Consider the following 17,885-nt stretch of genomic DNA (forward strand, 5'->3'; position numbering starts at 1 on the left):
TGGAATAGCTCGTGGGGCCACAGGAATGGTTGGTCAACCTGTCACAACATACTGAAGACAGAGACCCACCACTTGAAATGCACTGGGCTTTGCAAACATTTTTGCTACTAGAAAAGGATCCCATGTGGAAAGACTAAAGCCAGCTATGAGTTGATCCAAATGACTAATTATTATTTTTATTATATATTTATTGCTTTATTCTGTCCAAAACCTATTTAAAAACATCAATGAGACACACTGCTGCACTAGGTCACATGTTCATTACCATGATCATGTCCTCTGTAGCTTATTTTGAGTCGAGTTGATTTCGGCTTCTATATAGCTTTTGTTGATAGCAAAAAAAAGTATGAAATAATATTAATTTTCTCCTCTCAAAACTTTCCATGTGTTGTATTTCTAGAAAATTCTTCATTTTTTAGGTTTTCGTGCTATCCTTTAATAAATGATACCCCATTGTTATCTGTCAGTCAACACAGTATAGCCTTAAATTTGCCTGAATTAATTTGATCATTTATTTCTAAAGGGCCTTCAAGGAAAACACAATTACTGCCACAAATGACATCTTGGCTCATATACCTCTCTGCAAAATTAGCCCCAATCTGAATTCCTTTCATTTGTTGTACTAATGATCCTGAGAACTGTTCAGCAAACCTGCGACATGAAGTGCAGCTGTAATTGTGTTGCCTGCCAGTGCCAGCCCTAGACTGCGTGTGTTTTCATCTCACTCCTGAAGTGTTGGATCAATATGGAATCCAGATTCCTTTGTATGTCATTAACTTGTCTGATGTGTGAGCTGAGACCTCTCCAGACCTTCGTGTTTTCAGCCTCTGAAATCTCTCAGATGAAGAGTATGTGATTGCGGTTCTGCCTGCAGTGTTTCTGTGCATATTAACCTTCAAAGCAGCTTACATATAACAGTATTCTAAATAGCTGTTTTTAGCCTTTTTTTCTCTGCACGTGCGCATGTGTGAGTCTTGTATGAGACGTGCATGTGCTGCATCTGTACAAGTGTGTGTATGAGGCTTGTGTGCACATAGTGTGTGTCCTTGTGTTTGCTCAATGCGGCAGAGGGTGGAGTGGCAGATCAATAGGAAACAAATGAATTCAGATCAATATTAAGCCAGGGACTGAAGGAGAGAGAAGCAGAGATTGAAAGCAAGTGAGTGAGGTGATGCACCACAGAGGAGGAGGAGGAGGAGGAGGAGGAGGAGGAGAAGGAGGAGGAGGAGGAGGAGGAGGGGTGTTGGTGGGTTGGAGAGGGTGATGTGTTACCAGCAGCACAGCGACTAACTGTACACTTGGGAAAGACCACTCATTTCTAGAGCCAAAACCTCAGTGCATTGAGGTCATTGACAGTTAAAATGGATGGTTAAGCGAGTTAGAGGAAAACAGACAGACACATAAGAGCAAAGAGAAAAGCCCAGCAGTCCTGCTTCACTGGTACTCATTTTAACACACCCTTGTAGTGAAATGAGACAAGACAGCGCATTTTTCCCTATATATCTCTACTCTTAATCTGACACTTTGTAGTATTTTATTTTTTTATGAAAAGCCCTTGAAAATGTACTAAAATTGTGCCAGAATAAAATGATTAACCTCTCTACTTAATTTTTAATCTAATCCTTTTGTTTAATACACTCAACTATTTTCCATGCTTGTAATGGTGACAATATTCTTCTAATATTGGAGTATGGTGGCCTCACTATTTGTGAAACTGCATTTTTGTTTTAACACAGTTGATGACTGAGCTGATCTGGGCTGTAATTAAACAAAACTTGATCAGAGATTTCACATCAGCAATGTCTGCCACTGTCTGCACACAGCAGTTGTAGTCAAAGTGAACTTTGACCGTTTTACTTCTATGCTGCACTAAATGAGACATTTCCTTCTCATGAGGCATGAGAAGATTTAAAATCTTAGGATTGCAAGGATTTAATTCTGACCTTTCAACTTAAACTCCCTGTTTGAGCTCAACATGTTCAGCCAAACCTGCAAAAACACATTCAGATCAGATGGGACAGGGTTAGAACTCTAACATAGCATTGCTCATTGTTTTACTATAAGGATTAAATAGTACTTTAAAGAAATAACATTTTACTTCAAATATGATTTACAGCTATTATTAACAGATAACAGATTGTTGTTTCTTTTCTTTTCCTTTCTTTTTTTTTTTACAAAATGTTTGAAAAGAGCAAAAAAAAAAAAGCATATAATGATTTCTGTGAAGTGAAGACAATGTGTTCAGATTAAATTTTTGTCTGACCAACTGTCTAAAATTGAAAAATATTCAGTTTGCAATGAGCGTCAATATCAACAAACTGACAGCTCTAAATATTAGGCATTATTCTGGTTTGCTCTCATTTCTTTGGTTTGGAATTGATCAAAGATTTCTAATGGAAAACGCTTGACTGACACTTGTGCTTAACTGTACATTTGGTCCTCTACAGAAATATGATATACTGGTTCACCATATTCATTTTTGTGATGGAGAGCTCACCAGAGATTTGATCAAATATATCTAATGTTGAGAATACATTTTGAGCTGAGCAGTACATGGGTGGATGGGATTGAGCAAAATTAATAACATCTTCTTGGTCTATTACATTTTTGGGTATTATAAAGTATTTGTGGTATTTATCTTTTTGCTTCATTTACTGTATATTCTAGTATTTGTAATCTCACGTACAGTTATCAGGATAGGGTCTATTTATAAATTCCAGAGAAGAGCTTTCCACCTATGCTGAAAAATATTTGAGATTCTTTTGCTTTGGAGTACATCCTTGAAATTGCAAACAGGATTGCTCAGTTTTGTGTGTCTGCTCATCTCTCTGCTGTGAGATCAAAGAATCAAGAGCCATTTGGGAGTCGGAACTGAATGAGACTTTGAAGTGATAGCGGCAAAAACAAACACAAACAACTAAGTGCTTGTGAACGCGCGCTCTCCACTTGTAACTCAAGGTTCCTTAACTCTTAAGATAGATTTCAGTGAAAGATGCCTCAGATAGTCTTGAGTGCAGTTTCTATGATGCCTTAGAGAAAATAATATATGATATAAATGACATTGTTCAGTTTTAGAGAATAATTATATTAGTTGGCAAAAGGGACAATGAATGCTATCACACTTTTTTTGTTAACTGACAGTGAGCAATTGTAAGCTGCACACTATATTTGGAGAATATCTGGTTAAATTAGTTTTTATTTTTACTATTCAAGTAGATTTGACTGTACTGACAATCTAAACAAAGTAAAATTGTCTATTAGTAATCTCTTATGTAAAAACCCTATTATTTATGGCACAGTAGCACTAAAAATATTTAACTTTAATCACATTGTAACTATGCTTTTCTTTCTGTATATATAAAAAAAAGAATGAACTCTGACATATGATGTATCACTCACTGTTATAATTACTATGGCTATGACTGTAATTAATTTAACCAAAAACGCAACTAGCAATTATTTATATTTTTCAATTAATGTCACTTATTTTCTTGATTAATGGATTTTCTGGTCAGAAAATAGTTGTCAGAGCTCATACCTATGTGCCCAAAGTGCTTTTCAATTTACAATTTTATGGTGGAAACCAGCAGATATTAACATTTTAGAAGCTGTGCATAATACACATCTTTGCTCATTTTATTTCACTACTTTACTATAATTTTTACTATGACAAGTAACGGTCAGTTACCAAGTAAATTCATTACCCATTTAATTTACTTACTTCAGATCTAAATTAAACATGAGTGTCTAATCTTCTGTAGCCATATAATGTGGATTAAGCCATGTCTAAATCAGATGGTGGGAAATTTGCATCGAAGCAGCTATTCCTGTATCAGTCAGGTTGTAGATAACACATTGTATTGTCCTTTAGTGTGTCTCAGGGATACAATACATAGATGATGCTACTGCTTCAAATTAATCACCATAAATTGTATATTTTGTAGCACTCAGTGGACCCAGTGGAGCAAAGAAGAGACTGGGTGAGAGGAGTTGCAACCACTGACAGCTGCCTTCTGAGTCAATCTATCAGACTTGTGTGGAGAATAATGTCAGAAGCAGCAAGCTCAGCAGTCCTTCAACTACATCACTGTCGCTCATTTCACCCTTGTTGAACTCCCACTATCATTTTCACCTTTGGATGTTTCTCACAGTGAGTAAAGATAGTACCAGTGACCATGGATACAAATGAGATAAAGAAGGAGGCAGAAATAAAAATGTGTGTTAGATGTGGAAAAAGGGCCACTAAAGTGAGTAATAGCCATCCTATGTAGGACTGCAACTATTAATTATTCTTATATATTTAATTAATCTGCTGATTGTTTTTATATTAATCAGTAACTTCAAAAGTGGAAAAGCAGCTAAACCTCATATTTGAAAAGGTGAAATGTTTTTATATGATACATGATTTTAATAATCAACTGAGTAGCAAAACTGTTGTACTTCATTTTTTAATTAACCATCTATAAGACGGTCTTGTAAGATTATTCTGTATTTTAATTTATGTGAAAGAGGGAGTAAACTCTACAGAGAGAGCTACAGAGAGAGGGACAGAGACACAGAGAGAGAAACAAAGAGAGAGAGAGGGACAGAGAGACAGAGAGAGAGTGATTGGTACCTGAGGCAGTGATATAGAACATCAACTCCAACCAGACAGTCCGCTAAAAAAAAAAAAGCATGGAGAGGCAAACATCAGCATCTGACAACCTCTCCCTCTCTTTGTCTCTCTCTTTCACTTGCTCTGTCTCTCTTTTGTCTCTGTCTCTCTCTGTCCCCTTGAGCTGTGTTCTGTGTGCTCCATCCATGCCTCTCTCCATCTCCCTGCCTCTAATGTGCTTTGGCGTGCGTTACCCACGGGGGCTTGCACGCTGCTGCCTCCATCCTTAAGCCGGGTCATCGGGGCAGCTGAAGCGGCGCGATGCCGTCTGTGACATCATCAGTCACTGCTATTACTCACATCTCACCTCCCTTCACTGTCTGAGAGTGCCAGGGCTTTAGGTGCTTGGTGGCAAGCCCCGCAAACACACACAGAAACAAACAAACATCAGCACCCATGTTGTCATAGCTAATTGAAATATTAATTGAAGAGCTCCAAATTCTCTCACACACACAAGGTGACCTTTATGTGTATTATGGATGTAACCAGCTGTTATTTTTGTTACTGATTGATTTGTCGATTATTTTTAAAATTAAAAACTGGAAAATACATCACAAGTTCTCAAAGCTCATGGTGATATAAAATAAATGGCTCATAAATCATCAAAATGGTTGCAGATTGATTCTCTGTTGACCTATTAATTAATTCATCAACTAATAATTTCAGCTCTAAATGTAACATGTATCACTCTGTTGTTTGGGGTCAGTTTCTGAAATGCTGAAAATATGTTTAATTACATTGTTCACTTAACAATTCAATTAACAAGTTAGCTAAATGGATTATGAGACAGACATGCCAGAACAGTTACTGTGGTATGCTGTCAAAATCTGGGAAATAATATTAAAATTAGTTGTACATGTAAATGTATTAGGACTGTAACTAAAGATTATTTTCATTATTGAATACTTATCTCTGGATAGTTTCTTCAGTTAATTTGTTCATTGTTTCATCTACAAAATGTGTAAAAATCACAAGTTTGCAGAGGTCAATGTGACATCTTCAAATGTCTTCTTTTGTTAAACAGTACAACAGTATAAACGCCACAGATATGTGATTTACAGTAATATGAAACAGAAAAACAGTAAATCCTCACATCTGAGAAACTGGAACCAGAAACTTGACATGACAGTTAATAATTTAGTATGATGATGACTAGTTCATAAACAGTTCATATACAAAAAACACAATATATATTCTGTCAATAACAGAAAAGTATGCCTGATTTTTTTTTTATTCTCACAGTGATTATAATGTCCTCATGTGGAAAACCACAAACATGTTTACCAAACAAAGGTGAAAAAATAAATCATTAAAAAAAAAAAAAAAAATCAGTATTTCACATATAATTTACATGTATATAGATGTACTATACAAGGGAACCAGGGTATCTCCAGATGTGGCTGCCAATATACTTTTGCATGAGGTATACAACTGTGCACTCTGTACATCTGTGTAAAAGCAAGAAATGTGCTTCCATTCAGTGAGCCTGTGTGCGACTTTCAGAATGTGTCAAATCGTCACATGTGCCATCAGCGAAAGCAATTCTGTACCTTGGGGTCTGTCTGTCACCCCTGCTATCAGCCAGTGAAGAGGTGAGACTCTGCAAACTCCTTCACTCAGGAATACAGATAGCTGGTATGAAAGTCCTCAGCCTGTATGTGGGAACGTACCATATAAATCATCCATGACCAGCATCACCAGGCTCCATATGTATTCTATAGTACTGCAGTAATAACAGAGCATCCCAGTGTCATATTCACGAGCATAAAGAGAATGTATATGTCTGTGTCTTTTTTGTCTCTCTTCCCTGCACTCCCAACACGTCCTCTCATAAGCACCTGCAGCACTGAACTCAATGTGCCACAGAAAAAGACAGAGAGGGAGAGATAGACTTGATACATAAAAAAAGATTAGTTAGTGAATGGATAAACCAGAGGACAATGACAGTATAATAATGCTTGGCGTATAAATACCTGAAGGCTTAAATATTTGAAAATGGAAAACACCAGCAAGAAGTGCGTGGGGACAAATAAGTAGGACAAAAAAATTAAACGTATGACTCAAAGACAGACATTAACTAAAACAGACACACAAGAGAGAGAAAGAGACAAAGACTGAGCAGAAAGAACAAAAGATGTAATGATGAAAAGCAAAAGAAAGGAAGAGAAGAAAGAAGGACAGACTTGGAGCCAGACAGAGATAGAAGGAGGGGGGCAAGAGAAAGACAAGCGGGTAGAATTAGAAAAAGATAGAGAGGAGCAATGAGACAGAGGCGCAGGGTGGCTGTGCGCATGCTAAAATAGGTGGCAGACTCTTGTCAGTGCACTGACCTAGTCACACAAGGCTGAGGAATTCTCCCTGCCAACCCGGACACATTCTTCAGTCCTCAGATAATGCCCCTTGGCCCACTAACTGTGCTGCAGTGCCTTACATGCCTTTTTGATCATTGATTTATATATCACCTCAACGGTCTCCCGAGTACACACGAGCTACAGACACTACGCAGTTTATAAAGCAGCATTAACATTTCCCATTTTTACATGGGGGTGAAAATTAATCTGGAAATCTAATAAATTACCTGCAGTGTATTTACATGGCACTTCATGACAGTGCAAGCAAACTGCTACAAATCTCTGAGCAAACACCTTCAACAAGAATGGAAATATCAGGTGAAGTGCAAAGCCCAACGAGCTTTGAATTGATGCTCTGTGCTGCCTGCAGAGAATGTGTGTGCATATGTGTGCACAGGGCCCTGCAAAAACACATTGTGAAAATATCAGGGCAAGAAGGGCTCTATTGTGTCAGGGAGGCAGAATGTAGCTCTTATTCTCAGGCTGCTGCACCGGGGGCATGGGGGTGACATCAGCACAAAGACAAAAATGTAATGTGAGGCATCTCCAAAGCTAGCTTCAAGGCCACAAGCTGCTCTTTCTACCAATACTCTCTGACTTTTCAACAACATCTGATAATTGGGATGTGACCACCAGATGACCCTTCCACTTGTTCACAGCCAACTCTGTTACTCAAACAGGCATACTAGTAAAATGAAAGATTGTCTGCTTGCTTCTCTCACATAGGCCCACAGTTAGCACATATCTGTGAGGTTAATCATGACACAATGACTCAGGGTAGAGTAATTCAATTATTCTGATGGTGCATCGACGTTTCGATCGGGCTACAGACTAAAATGGCTGACCAAGAGTTCCTGACTGCTGAGAGCCATTAAGCAAAAATCTGTTCAGTAAAGCACTTGATTTTACACAGACCTATACTTAGAGTCAGTCTTTGCAGGATATATAGAAAGTAAAGTCAGTAAAGTACTTATCATGTAGGATTTTGAATTAAATAAACAGTAAATATTTCCTTACCTGATAAAGGAAAAAGTTCAGGTTGTCTTCAGTGTAAAAGTTTAGGTTGTTTCCAAGGGTCAACCTGAAAGACAAATAGACATTATTTGGAATATTATCCAGAGAATCATAGGTATTCTGTATAATAAGGTTTATTTGATACAATTTTTGAACCGATTCTGAATAATTTGTCTTTTTTTTTGTCTGTCAGGACACACCAGATCCAATCTCATCCTTAATTTTAATTCACGTTACCCTTGCTTTATATTTAAGCAAATATGATCACTTTAATCACATACTAAAAATAGTTGTACATACATAGTGACATCAAATAAAATAATACATTTAATATTTTATTTGGCCCTATGTCTATTATTTCAGGATGTTTTTGACCTCCATTAAATACAGCCCTCCTGATTAATGCAGGCATTTCATTGTTTGATTTGTGTTTCACACCAGGCCTGTTAGGCTGTTGCACCAGCACTATTCAGCGTGTCAATTTCCAGCAAATTCAGCAGCACAAATTCAAAGCTGCTACACAGTGTGATAGCTTGCATGGGAATTCCGGAGGTCTGTACAATCCATTAATGTATGCTGTGGTTGAATGTCATCAATTATAAATGAGATGCACACAAGATTTACAGAGAGCTGGTACAGAATCATGGGGATGGCAACAGACTCTCGTACCTTGTCCAGCTGTACCATACCGTTAAAAGAGAGCTGTACAGTCAGATGTGAGCTAGTTATAGGTGGACTAATCCTAGCAGGGCACGCTCTGTTTGAGCAAAGCCATTATTAGATTGAGGGAATGACTTTAAGTTAATTTGCAAAATAGCAGCTAATCTTTAGTTTAACATAGGAACAGTAGAGATTTGGAAAATGTACATAAAATTAATAAATGAGCCAACCAATTTGATATAGATGAGGTAATTCAACTATATTCTACTGTATTCGGCTTTTAGGTGTCATGCACAGTAAGTTCATATGTGCGGATACTGCAGTGGGGGCCTCTTCCCCTTTAAGGCCCAGGTATTCAGGAGTGTGTTGACCCTGCCAGTGAGTTCATACCATAAGCAGACCCATATAGCTTCTCCTCCAGAGCCCCTGATCACGAGTCTGCTGTGCTGCTGCCTCAGTTATGTAAGATTACATAACACCAGGTCTGTCTGAGTAATATTTCATTACCTGGGGGTCCCACTACACTGGCATTACTATCAAATCTCCTTAGGAGTGGAATCAAAGGTGCTGAGCAGTTTTGGTAACATAAAATTCAAGTGTGAAAACAAATAATTGCAAGTTGAGGGCTCTAAGGGAATTAATCTTCCCTAATATTTTCTGAGTGTTTGGCTGACAAGTGCAGATGTCTAATTCCTAAAAATGTTCACATCAAAGGCTTTTCATTTTCTGAAGAGCTACAGTGGAGTTCATGAAAAGGTCGAGCCTCAGATACTACTAAACAAAAGCCCCCTCCCCTCTTGGCTTATTATAAAATGCAGTGATGATGTCTACCTATAACTGTCACAGTAATCATTCTGCATTAATCAAAGCACTGCATATGAATATTTTTAACACACATTTAGACACTCAATATTATTCAAGAACTAGGCCAGCAACTGTTATGTAACAGCATCAACTATACAATTAGCTTCTTTATTATTTATATCTGCAGCACTTATTTTTAAAAATACCTGCACTGTTAAAAGGTTTTTGACCGCTATGTCCTCACATAACTTCAATAACTTTACCTTGCTCCGAAACAAAATAAACAGAATTTAAACAAGATGAAAAAGGCAGTGACAAGCAAAAACAATCAAATGGTGTTTGAGAGCCTATCGTTTACACACTCACACCAATAAAGAACATCAACGTCGGAGGAACACACACGTATGCACTCTCCTCGGAACGATACCAGTGAACAATCTCAAATATAGATAACAACTGTGAAAAGTGATAAAGAAATGTGGGCTGCGATAACAGAAGGCTAAGTAAATAAAAAACAGAGCAGGCAGATATAAAACACGAGGAAACAAAGGAAAAGAAAGGGATGCCAGGAGATATCTGAGGCTGACACCACGGGAAAAAAAGGTATACTCGATGCAGGAAATAGATGGTTACAGACTTGTATATCATATGACTTAAATACTGTATGCCTGTCTGCCACATAGTGTAATGTTGATTGTACTTACAGTACAATAATGCACTCATGTAATCCACTAGTGTCGACATCTTTACATCTGAGATTTGCACCAAAGCCTGCGTCTTTACCTGTAGCTTCACCAGATGAAAAAAAAAAAAGTCATCTTAAATATGCAGGTTACAAAAATGAAAAACTTGCTGAAAGTGACTCCAGTCTGTTACTTAGCTGACAGCCTGGAATAAATCAACCGTTATCTTTCGTTGATGCCAAACTACATCTCAGGCTGTGAGTTTTGTCTTTACAGACGAACCAACAGACAGATTGGGGATACCCGGATGAACGGATGTAAGATAGAATAGAAAAGGGGGGAAGCATGGGAGGAGTGAAAAATCTTATAAGAGAAGAACCCCAGCAGTACTTAACAGTATTTTCACCTCTTCGATTTATATTATTTTAAAATCTCTCCTTACGTTTCAAATGTTTTTATAACTAACAACATTGCATAATCATTCCCTGAATATGAAACATGAAAGATGATTGTTTAGACCCCGCTTAAGCATGGGTGAATGTCCGTAAGTGCCGGCTCACTTAACTCTAAATCACACCCTAAAATACTAGCACACACATGCACAGACACACAGATACACAAGACTAATAAAGGTACACACACAAATGCACACACCCTGCCTCCTTCATGTGCTGGCCTCCCATGCATGGGCCCCCTAAAACTGGGTGCACTCAGTGATCCCTTTCCAAAGCCCTCATCTAAATGTGAGCAGATGTAATCCTTCAAGGAGAGGCAAAGACAACAGTGATAACCCACGATAAAGAAAAGCTGAAGGAAGAAAGAAAAAAAGAAATAGGGAGAGAACTGGAGCGCGAGATGGGATAGACAAACAGGATGGGGGGATTAGCAACCTAGGGAACACATTTTTCAGACAACAAAAAATGAAACGAAGGCAAAGGGAGGGAGAAGAGAATGTTTTAGAGAAAAAAGGAAAGGCAGAGAGAAAGCATGTATGTGAAAGGAAAAGAATTTGTACATACAGTATACTCACAGATGAATGAGAGGGTGACCGTAGAAGTGATGAAAAATCATGTCAAAAAACAAAAATCAGAGGCAACCAGAATAGGAGCCTGAGTCTTGCAAAAAGTCCAGTTTCTACTGATTCTGGAGTTTTGCCTTTTCTCCCTTTTCCCGCGATTTTTCCAATTCCTATCCATCCTTCCTTCCTGAGTCTATCCCCTACTGGTTCACCTTCCCCTCTGTTCCCCCTCCCGTTTTCCTTGCCAGTGCCGGTACTCTTTCTCCCACTCTTCTCTCTTTCTCTGTCTTTCTCCCACAGACCATGCTCTCCATTTTCCCCTCATTCTTCGCCTCTGTCCCCTTCATCTGCCCATTAATCAGGCACGCTTCTTTTTCTTCAACCCTCTGTTTGAGTATACAGATACGATTTTAAAAATGTTTCTAAACAGATATCGAGTTTTGAGTTGAAAAAAAAAATACTGCAGAAGAATAGAAAAAACTGTTTACAGGAAAGGACAAGCGGTTTGTGGCATGCAGTCTAATGTAGGAACAATCCACGGCCTGTCTTTTTCAGGGGCGACACGCATAGTATGGGTGAAACGTCTGTGTGGTGGTGCCACCATACATAAGGTCATAATTAAAATCAAAGAACAGAACCCAAAAGAAAAAGGAGGAAAAAACCGAGCTTGCTGCGATCAGTCTCCAGTGAAAGTGGATAGTAAGCGCGAGTGAGGGGAAGGAGTGGGAAGGAGTCCGGGGTGTGTGCATGTGAGGTGGGAGGGGAGAGAAAGAACAGCCAGCAAGAGAGAGAGCGAGAGAAAGAGAGAGACTGGGGGTTCATGGAGAAATATCCAAGAGGGAGGAATAGAGGAGGAGTGTGTCAGTGGGGAGAGGAAAGAGGAGGGGGCAGGAATAGGAATACATTTTTTTTTTCTTTGATACTCACGCATTTGGATTTTGTACTCCCCCACCCCCCATTTCAAAGCTAATACCTTCTCTTTCTGTCAGAAGAAAATAGAGAGGAAGAAAGAAGAAGAGAAAGAGCTACTGTGGGCTTTGTCTCCCGCCCCTGCCGTTCTTTTCCTGGTTTCCTTTCTGCTCCGGCTCCTTTCTATTCAGCCTGTTTTCTGCACGTGCACTTGAACTCTAAATCCTGCCTGCCTTCCCCTCCCCTCTGTCTCTCTAACTGCGCATCTGTGTGTCTGTGTGTCCCTGCCTCTCTCTCTCTCTCTCTCTCTCTCCTAGGCACAGGCTTGAAATAGTGCTAGCAGGCAGGACAGAGCGAGCACGAAGGAGAAGGAGAGGGTGAGGGGGACAAAAAAGGGGAGAGAGATGTTGAGATGGGGGAGGGGAAGAAGCTTAGACAGGCTGACACAGAGCGCACAGGGCTCTGTGTATGTGTATGTGTGTGTGTGTGTATGAACATGTCTGCACATTTGTAAACACACGTTCATCTACCTTGGCTTTAGATACAGTGTTTCACACACCAATGGTAATCCACATATGTTTTAGCCTACATACCAGAAAATACATTTTTTTATATTTACTCCCAATTATAGCATCAAACTACAGGTATGGCAAGCTACTAAAATTAAGCAATACGTCTGAGTCTGTATACAGTACAATAAGCTTTGTAAGGAATGCAGAGTATGTCTAATAATTAATCCAACTATATATCAAAAAATATGACAAATAATGTCAGATATATCTCAAGCTATTGAACAAAAAAAAATGATACCTTAACCTTGCATGCATTTTATGTAACAATAACAAAAAACTACAATAGAATGAAACTAAGAAAAGCTGCAATGTTTAAGAAGTTGTTATGAGGTAATTTAGGTATTTCTGCCAAAAACAATTCACAACGAATTGCTAGCTAAAATGATTTTGATAGTTTTTAAAAATAATATATTAACTGAGTTTAGCTCTGAAGACATCTTCTGTCATATGGATTTAAAAAATTCAGTCCAAGTGTGTAAGTATATTATGCATATAGAAGACTACTCAGCAGCTTTATTGGCTACAGGTCAAAATACATACGAAATCCTTGCCCCTGCTAACCCGTAACCCACATTTGCCATTATTTTACATTTTATACATTGCATTATCAAGTATACCATAAAAAACCTATTGCTTCAGCTCTAGCTAGTTGACCTCCCCTGTCCTTTTTGGAAAAAGATGTGTTAACTTACTGTGAACTTTTTTTTTTTCAATTACAGTTGCTGTAAAGACAAATTTAGCTGTTATGTTGAATTTCAATTGAGTTAGCTAGACAATGCCAAGAGTGTCAGGAAATAATGCAAAGAGATGAGAAAAGTGAAGAAGAAAAGCAGGCCATGGATGTCAGGGGAGAGCTGTGCTGAACCTTAGAACCTTAGTAGGTAGCTGTCTTTAGATGTAACCACATTTATGTTGGGAATGACAACTTTTTATTAATAAAATACTATTAGTCACTACAATCTGCTTTGTTTTCCTAAGGCAGCAGTTCATGCACATAGAGGTATGGACACCAGCCTGAAAGAAAGCAGTTATGTTTTCATACATGAAATTGGAAGACCATGACACTTAACTTTTATATAGCTTATAAGTGCAAAACACACTGTTGGAGGAGGGTAAGTGTTATCCTGCATTTACAGACAGACAACTTGGATACAAGTGTCCTTTCCCTTCTAGTTACCAGATTTATTTGACATAATTAGCTACTGTATGGAGAACAAAAACGCTGCCTGGCTGGTAAAATAGACACTAAAGACTTACTAACCCACCACTTACGGTGTCCTCCTCACTGGGGTGCTTTCTCCTCGTCTGCTGACTGCAGCACACTTCTTGAAAATCCTTGGAGACTGATAAAACAGCAAAAAAAAAAAAAAAAAAAAAAAAATGGATGAAGTGGAATAGGTGCCACAACACTACCCTCTGCTGGGATTCAACGAGAACGGCTCACACCCAGCGTCACTGCAGCGACAAAGCTCGTTTCTAACAGTTTAAACATCAAATTGACACGTAAACGAAGCAGACAGCGTGTTAAAAATATAAATTGTGACTATTACCGTTGGCTAGTGTGTGGGTGATTCTGGTTTCATGGCTGAGTTAAACAGGAACTCGAGGATGCTGGCGAGGTGCATTCAGGCTCCTTTCCAAATGAGGGCATCCTTCCTTTTGCTGTTGCGCCGTGTTGTCGTCTAAGCTGGGACTAAACTCCACCAGACTTGACCACCTGGCCGTCGTCTTTGTAGGGCATATACACGGTAAAATATCTGCTTTTATTAGACAATGTGAGAACTGTTTATATGAACAGCTGCCACAGCGTTATGCTATCAGTTTAACGTATAACTAGTAAGCTAAACTAGCTAGCAACGTTAGCTAGTTCCAACGGCTGCGACGGGCGGTGCATTTCGGTCCAATAACAACAACAATAATAATAATAATAATAATGATCATGCAACTCTGTGGAGATATAAAGTGTAATATTTGAGCTCACCTTTGTCTGCAATTTGCTTTCTAGATGCCCAGTGTTACGGTGAAAGATGTCAACCAGCAGGAATTTGTCAGGGCGCTGTCAGCTTTCCTCAAAAAGTAAGTGAAGCTCAAAAAAGTTAAAAAATAAAAACCTCCTGCTGCAACACTGGCTGATATTCACCTGTCAATACCTTAATGTAAAGAGAAAGTATTGTTTTTTTTATTATTATTTATAATTCATTTATGGTAATAATATTTTTAGAAATGCAATAAACTCATGTAGTTAGATGAATACATACAGACAAATGTATTTTTATAATTAAATTTTTTTAATATAAAATGAACAAATAGCTATATTGTACATACATCTTTACTTAAAGTTCCACACTCCAGTAAAACTTTTAAAATTTAGGTTAAAAAAAAAGGGAAATGAAATAGGCCTTTTCTCTTCTATCTGTTGTTTGAGGAAGCAGTCCAGTCATTTGACTCACTTGATTATTGATTTTCAGGTCTGGCAAACTTAAAGTCCCAGAGTGGGTTGACACCGTGAAGCTGGCCAGGCACAAGGAGCTGGCTCCATGTGATGACAACTGGTTTTATACTAGAGCAGGTTGATTACACTGGAAGCTTCCCATATATTAATTCATCTACATGCTTCTGAAACAAAAAAAAAAATTAAATTAGCATATAATAATAACAACAACAACAATAAAAATAAGACTAAGAGTGAACATTTAAGAAGAAATAATAGTTACATTAGCCAGAAAAATGTAAAATTGATTGATTCATTTTTTGAGTCAATATCTTATATTTTATTTAATAATAGCATATCTCTTACTTACAGATCTCTTATATCAGCTTGACCTAGAAAACTCCATAGGCTTTCACTAAACATAATGCACCGAATTTCACTTTCTTAGGATGTACCACCAGCAATTTAATATCTTATGTCTTTTGGATGAACATACTTGTCAACAGCATCCACAGCCCGTCACCTTTATCTGCGAGGAGGTGTGGGTGTCGGCTCCATGATCAAGATCTACGGAGGGCGGCAGAGGAACGGTGTATGCCCTGCCCACTTCAGCGTAGGTTCCCGGAACGTGGCAAGAAAGGTCCTCCAGGCCCTGGAGGGTCTCAAGATGGTGGAGAAGGACCCCAATGGGTAAGAGAGGCGAATCTTGGTTTGAGACTGCAAAGTCCTGATCCTGACAAATGATGGATTTTTTTTTTTTTTTAACGTGCTTACAGAGGACGGAGACTTACTTCTCAGGGCCAGAGAGATCTGGATAGGATTGCTGGTCAGGTGTGTTGCTGAACTTTGAGTTACCAGTATGAACATTTTATTTTTTATTCTGTCTAAAATGATCACTTTATATATAATTTCAGTGATTACTTAAAGAGAGGGTGCATTAGTTTGTCCAGGCTGACTTGCAATGGGTGCATGGTTTACTAAGATTCTTCAGGTTGGTTTTATGTACGTCACCATGGCCATAACGTCAATGATCAAACTAAAACTGTGCTGTTATGTTTGCTTTTATATAGTTAGGTTAGATGTTTATCACTCTGGCATCCATAAATAACTTTTTCTCCATCTCTTCCTTTGTATGTTTAGGTTGCCTCAGCAAACAAGAAACAACGGAGCTTACAAAGCGCCATCTGAGGAATATATTCAAAGAATCCAGAATTGCAGTTATGCCTTACCGCTTATTTACTCAAGTTTGCTTGTCTCCCATATCACTCTAGTGCCCACAGTTACAGAGTATAAAAGGCACTACACAGAGATGCATGTGTCTCTAGTACAGTTAGCACAAACTAAATATTTTACATGGATGTTTTGCGACAGTTTTAGATTCATTTTTTGTTTGAAATTCATTAAGAATTTCAAGACAGAGGTGGCCTTGTGACAGCAAAACACAGAATGGGCACAAAAGCACTGAGAATGCAATATAACAATAACAAAGCAAGAGCATGTTTAGGGCATGTTTTCCAGACAAATGTAATGAATGCTAATGTATTATTGTATTTATTCATCCAATTCTTTATCTCAACTGGTTGCATAATATGTATTACCCAAATGATGTTATTTCTAAAATGTATATGACAAAAACATACATATGGTGTTCCAAATAAATTGAGTGTATTAGATCTATGGTGTGTCAGTTTGTATGTGGTTGTATTGTATTATGACAAAAAAATAACAGGTTTACATGTTACTGTAACAGTACATACATGTTATATTCTGTCATCATGGTGTGTACAGCAACTCAGCAACAATAGAGTAACTTAACACCAGGCTGAAAAGCAATTCCCTGCCCTGTCTGATTGAAAGTTTCAAGCCTGTCTCACTTTTGGGTGTGGTCACAGTGCTTTGACCAACAATGATGTTGCATTGTAGTACTGTAGTATACCTGTACATCACTGCAGCAAAGTGACAATTCTCTACAGATCAGAAAAAAAAACATTTTCAGGGTGTGTGGAACACATGTTATTAGCTTTGACTTGATATAGTAAATTTTCTGTGCATCACAATCATACTAATACCACTGTGCAATGATGAAACCAGTGTGTTATATGGATATTTGCTCAGTAATGCACAGTTAGCTTAATTGATGATCACAAGAGGATGTGGCAATTATGGCACATCATGAGGCTGCTGCCTGCATCTTGTTTTTGATTTAACAGTGAAGCCCAAACAGATACTACATGCATAGCCTGCCTCATACTCAGGCAGATACACACACTTAATCTAGTCCAACCAGTGCTTTGCTATTTCTAGTGTAGGTGTTTGGCTGGTTAAAATGTGCTACTTGCTATTCTGATGCTGTTGCTCCTTTTGCCTGTCAATGACAAAGACACCACATTGGCAGTGTAGGGGTAGCTTTAAAAAGAGGGTATATTGTGAAACATATTGCTGTTTTTATTTGAAGCAGACTAGAATAGGTATTTTATACACATCATATGCATTAAAAAATATGAGTACTCTCAATGCACAGTGAAAATGAAGTGCCATGGAGTCTGCTTGTACTGCTGGAAGATGTTGCACACCTGACTCATTATATGTTCACTGTGGTTTAGTCCAACTCACTTGGCAGCTGCTGGCACCTCCTTGCATGAATCTGGAGCAAACCATGTTGTTGCTGAAGAGGTGGGGGGTAGGCGTTCCTGCAGAGCCAGTCACCAATAATGGGCTGCCTCAGGCACCGCAGCCTGTCGAGATGTCTGGGGAGCAAGAAAGCAAGTCTCAGTCCCAGTTCGTAATAC

At 38.5% G+C, this 17,885-nt stretch overlaps 1 protein-coding gene and 1 long non-coding RNA gene across 4 annotated transcripts; one reads left to right on the plus strand and one right to left on the minus strand.

Annotated features, from left to right (window-relative positions):
* Positions 1–6,060: 6,060 nt before the first annotated feature.
* LOC113125937 (uncharacterized) lies at positions 6,061–14,304 on the minus strand. 3 transcript variants are annotated; one of them, XR_003295217.1, is made up of 5 exons: positions 14,216–14,304; positions 13,931–14,008; positions 10,188–10,272; positions 8,023–8,086; positions 6,061–6,306 (listed from the first exon to the last, which is right to left on the minus strand). It is a non-coding gene; the product is annotated as an uncharacterized LOC113125937 (long non-coding RNA). The 3 variants fall into 3 exon arrangements; XR_003295219.1 differs by lacking the exons at positions 13,931–14,008; positions 14,216–14,304 and adding an exon at positions 11,197–12,065; XR_003295218.1 differs by lacking the exons at positions 10,188–10,272; positions 13,931–14,008; positions 14,216–14,304 and adding an exon at positions 11,197–12,065.
* Positions 14,165–16,735, plus strand: LOC113125935 (40S ribosomal protein S19). Its single transcript, XM_026299615.2, has 6 exons — positions 14,165–14,413; positions 14,671–14,741; positions 15,134–15,234; positions 15,603–15,786; positions 15,873–15,927; positions 16,237–16,735. The coding sequence occupies exons 2-6, from the start codon at positions 14,671–14,673 to the stop codon at positions 16,282–16,284; spliced, it is 459 nt and encodes a 152-aa protein (XP_026155400.1). The 5' UTR covers positions 14,165–14,413; the 3' UTR covers positions 16,285–16,735.
* The last annotated feature ends 1,150 nt before the right edge of the window (positions 16,736–17,885 follow it).

The sequence above is a fragment of the Mastacembelus armatus genome, chromosome 11 (assembly GCF_900324485.2).
Source record: "Mastacembelus armatus chromosome 11, fMasArm1.2, whole genome shotgun sequence".
In the NCBI taxonomy this organism is placed as follows: Eukaryota; Metazoa; Chordata; class Actinopteri; order Synbranchiformes; family Mastacembelidae; genus Mastacembelus; species Mastacembelus armatus.

Coding starts and splice junctions, on each gene's coding strand:
- LOC113125935 (XM_026299615.2), top strand. CDS start 14,671: ATGCCCAGTGTTACGGTGAAAGATGTCAACCAGCAGGAATTTGTCAGG. Junction 14,742..15,133: donor CTGTCAGCTTTCCTCAAAAA/GTAAGTGAAGCT, acceptor ATTGATTTTCAG/GTCTGGCAAACTTAAAGTCC. Junction 15,928..16,236: donor TGGATAGGATTGCTGGTCAG/GTGTGTTGCTGA, acceptor TTGTATGTTTAG/GTTGCCTCAGCAAACAAGAA.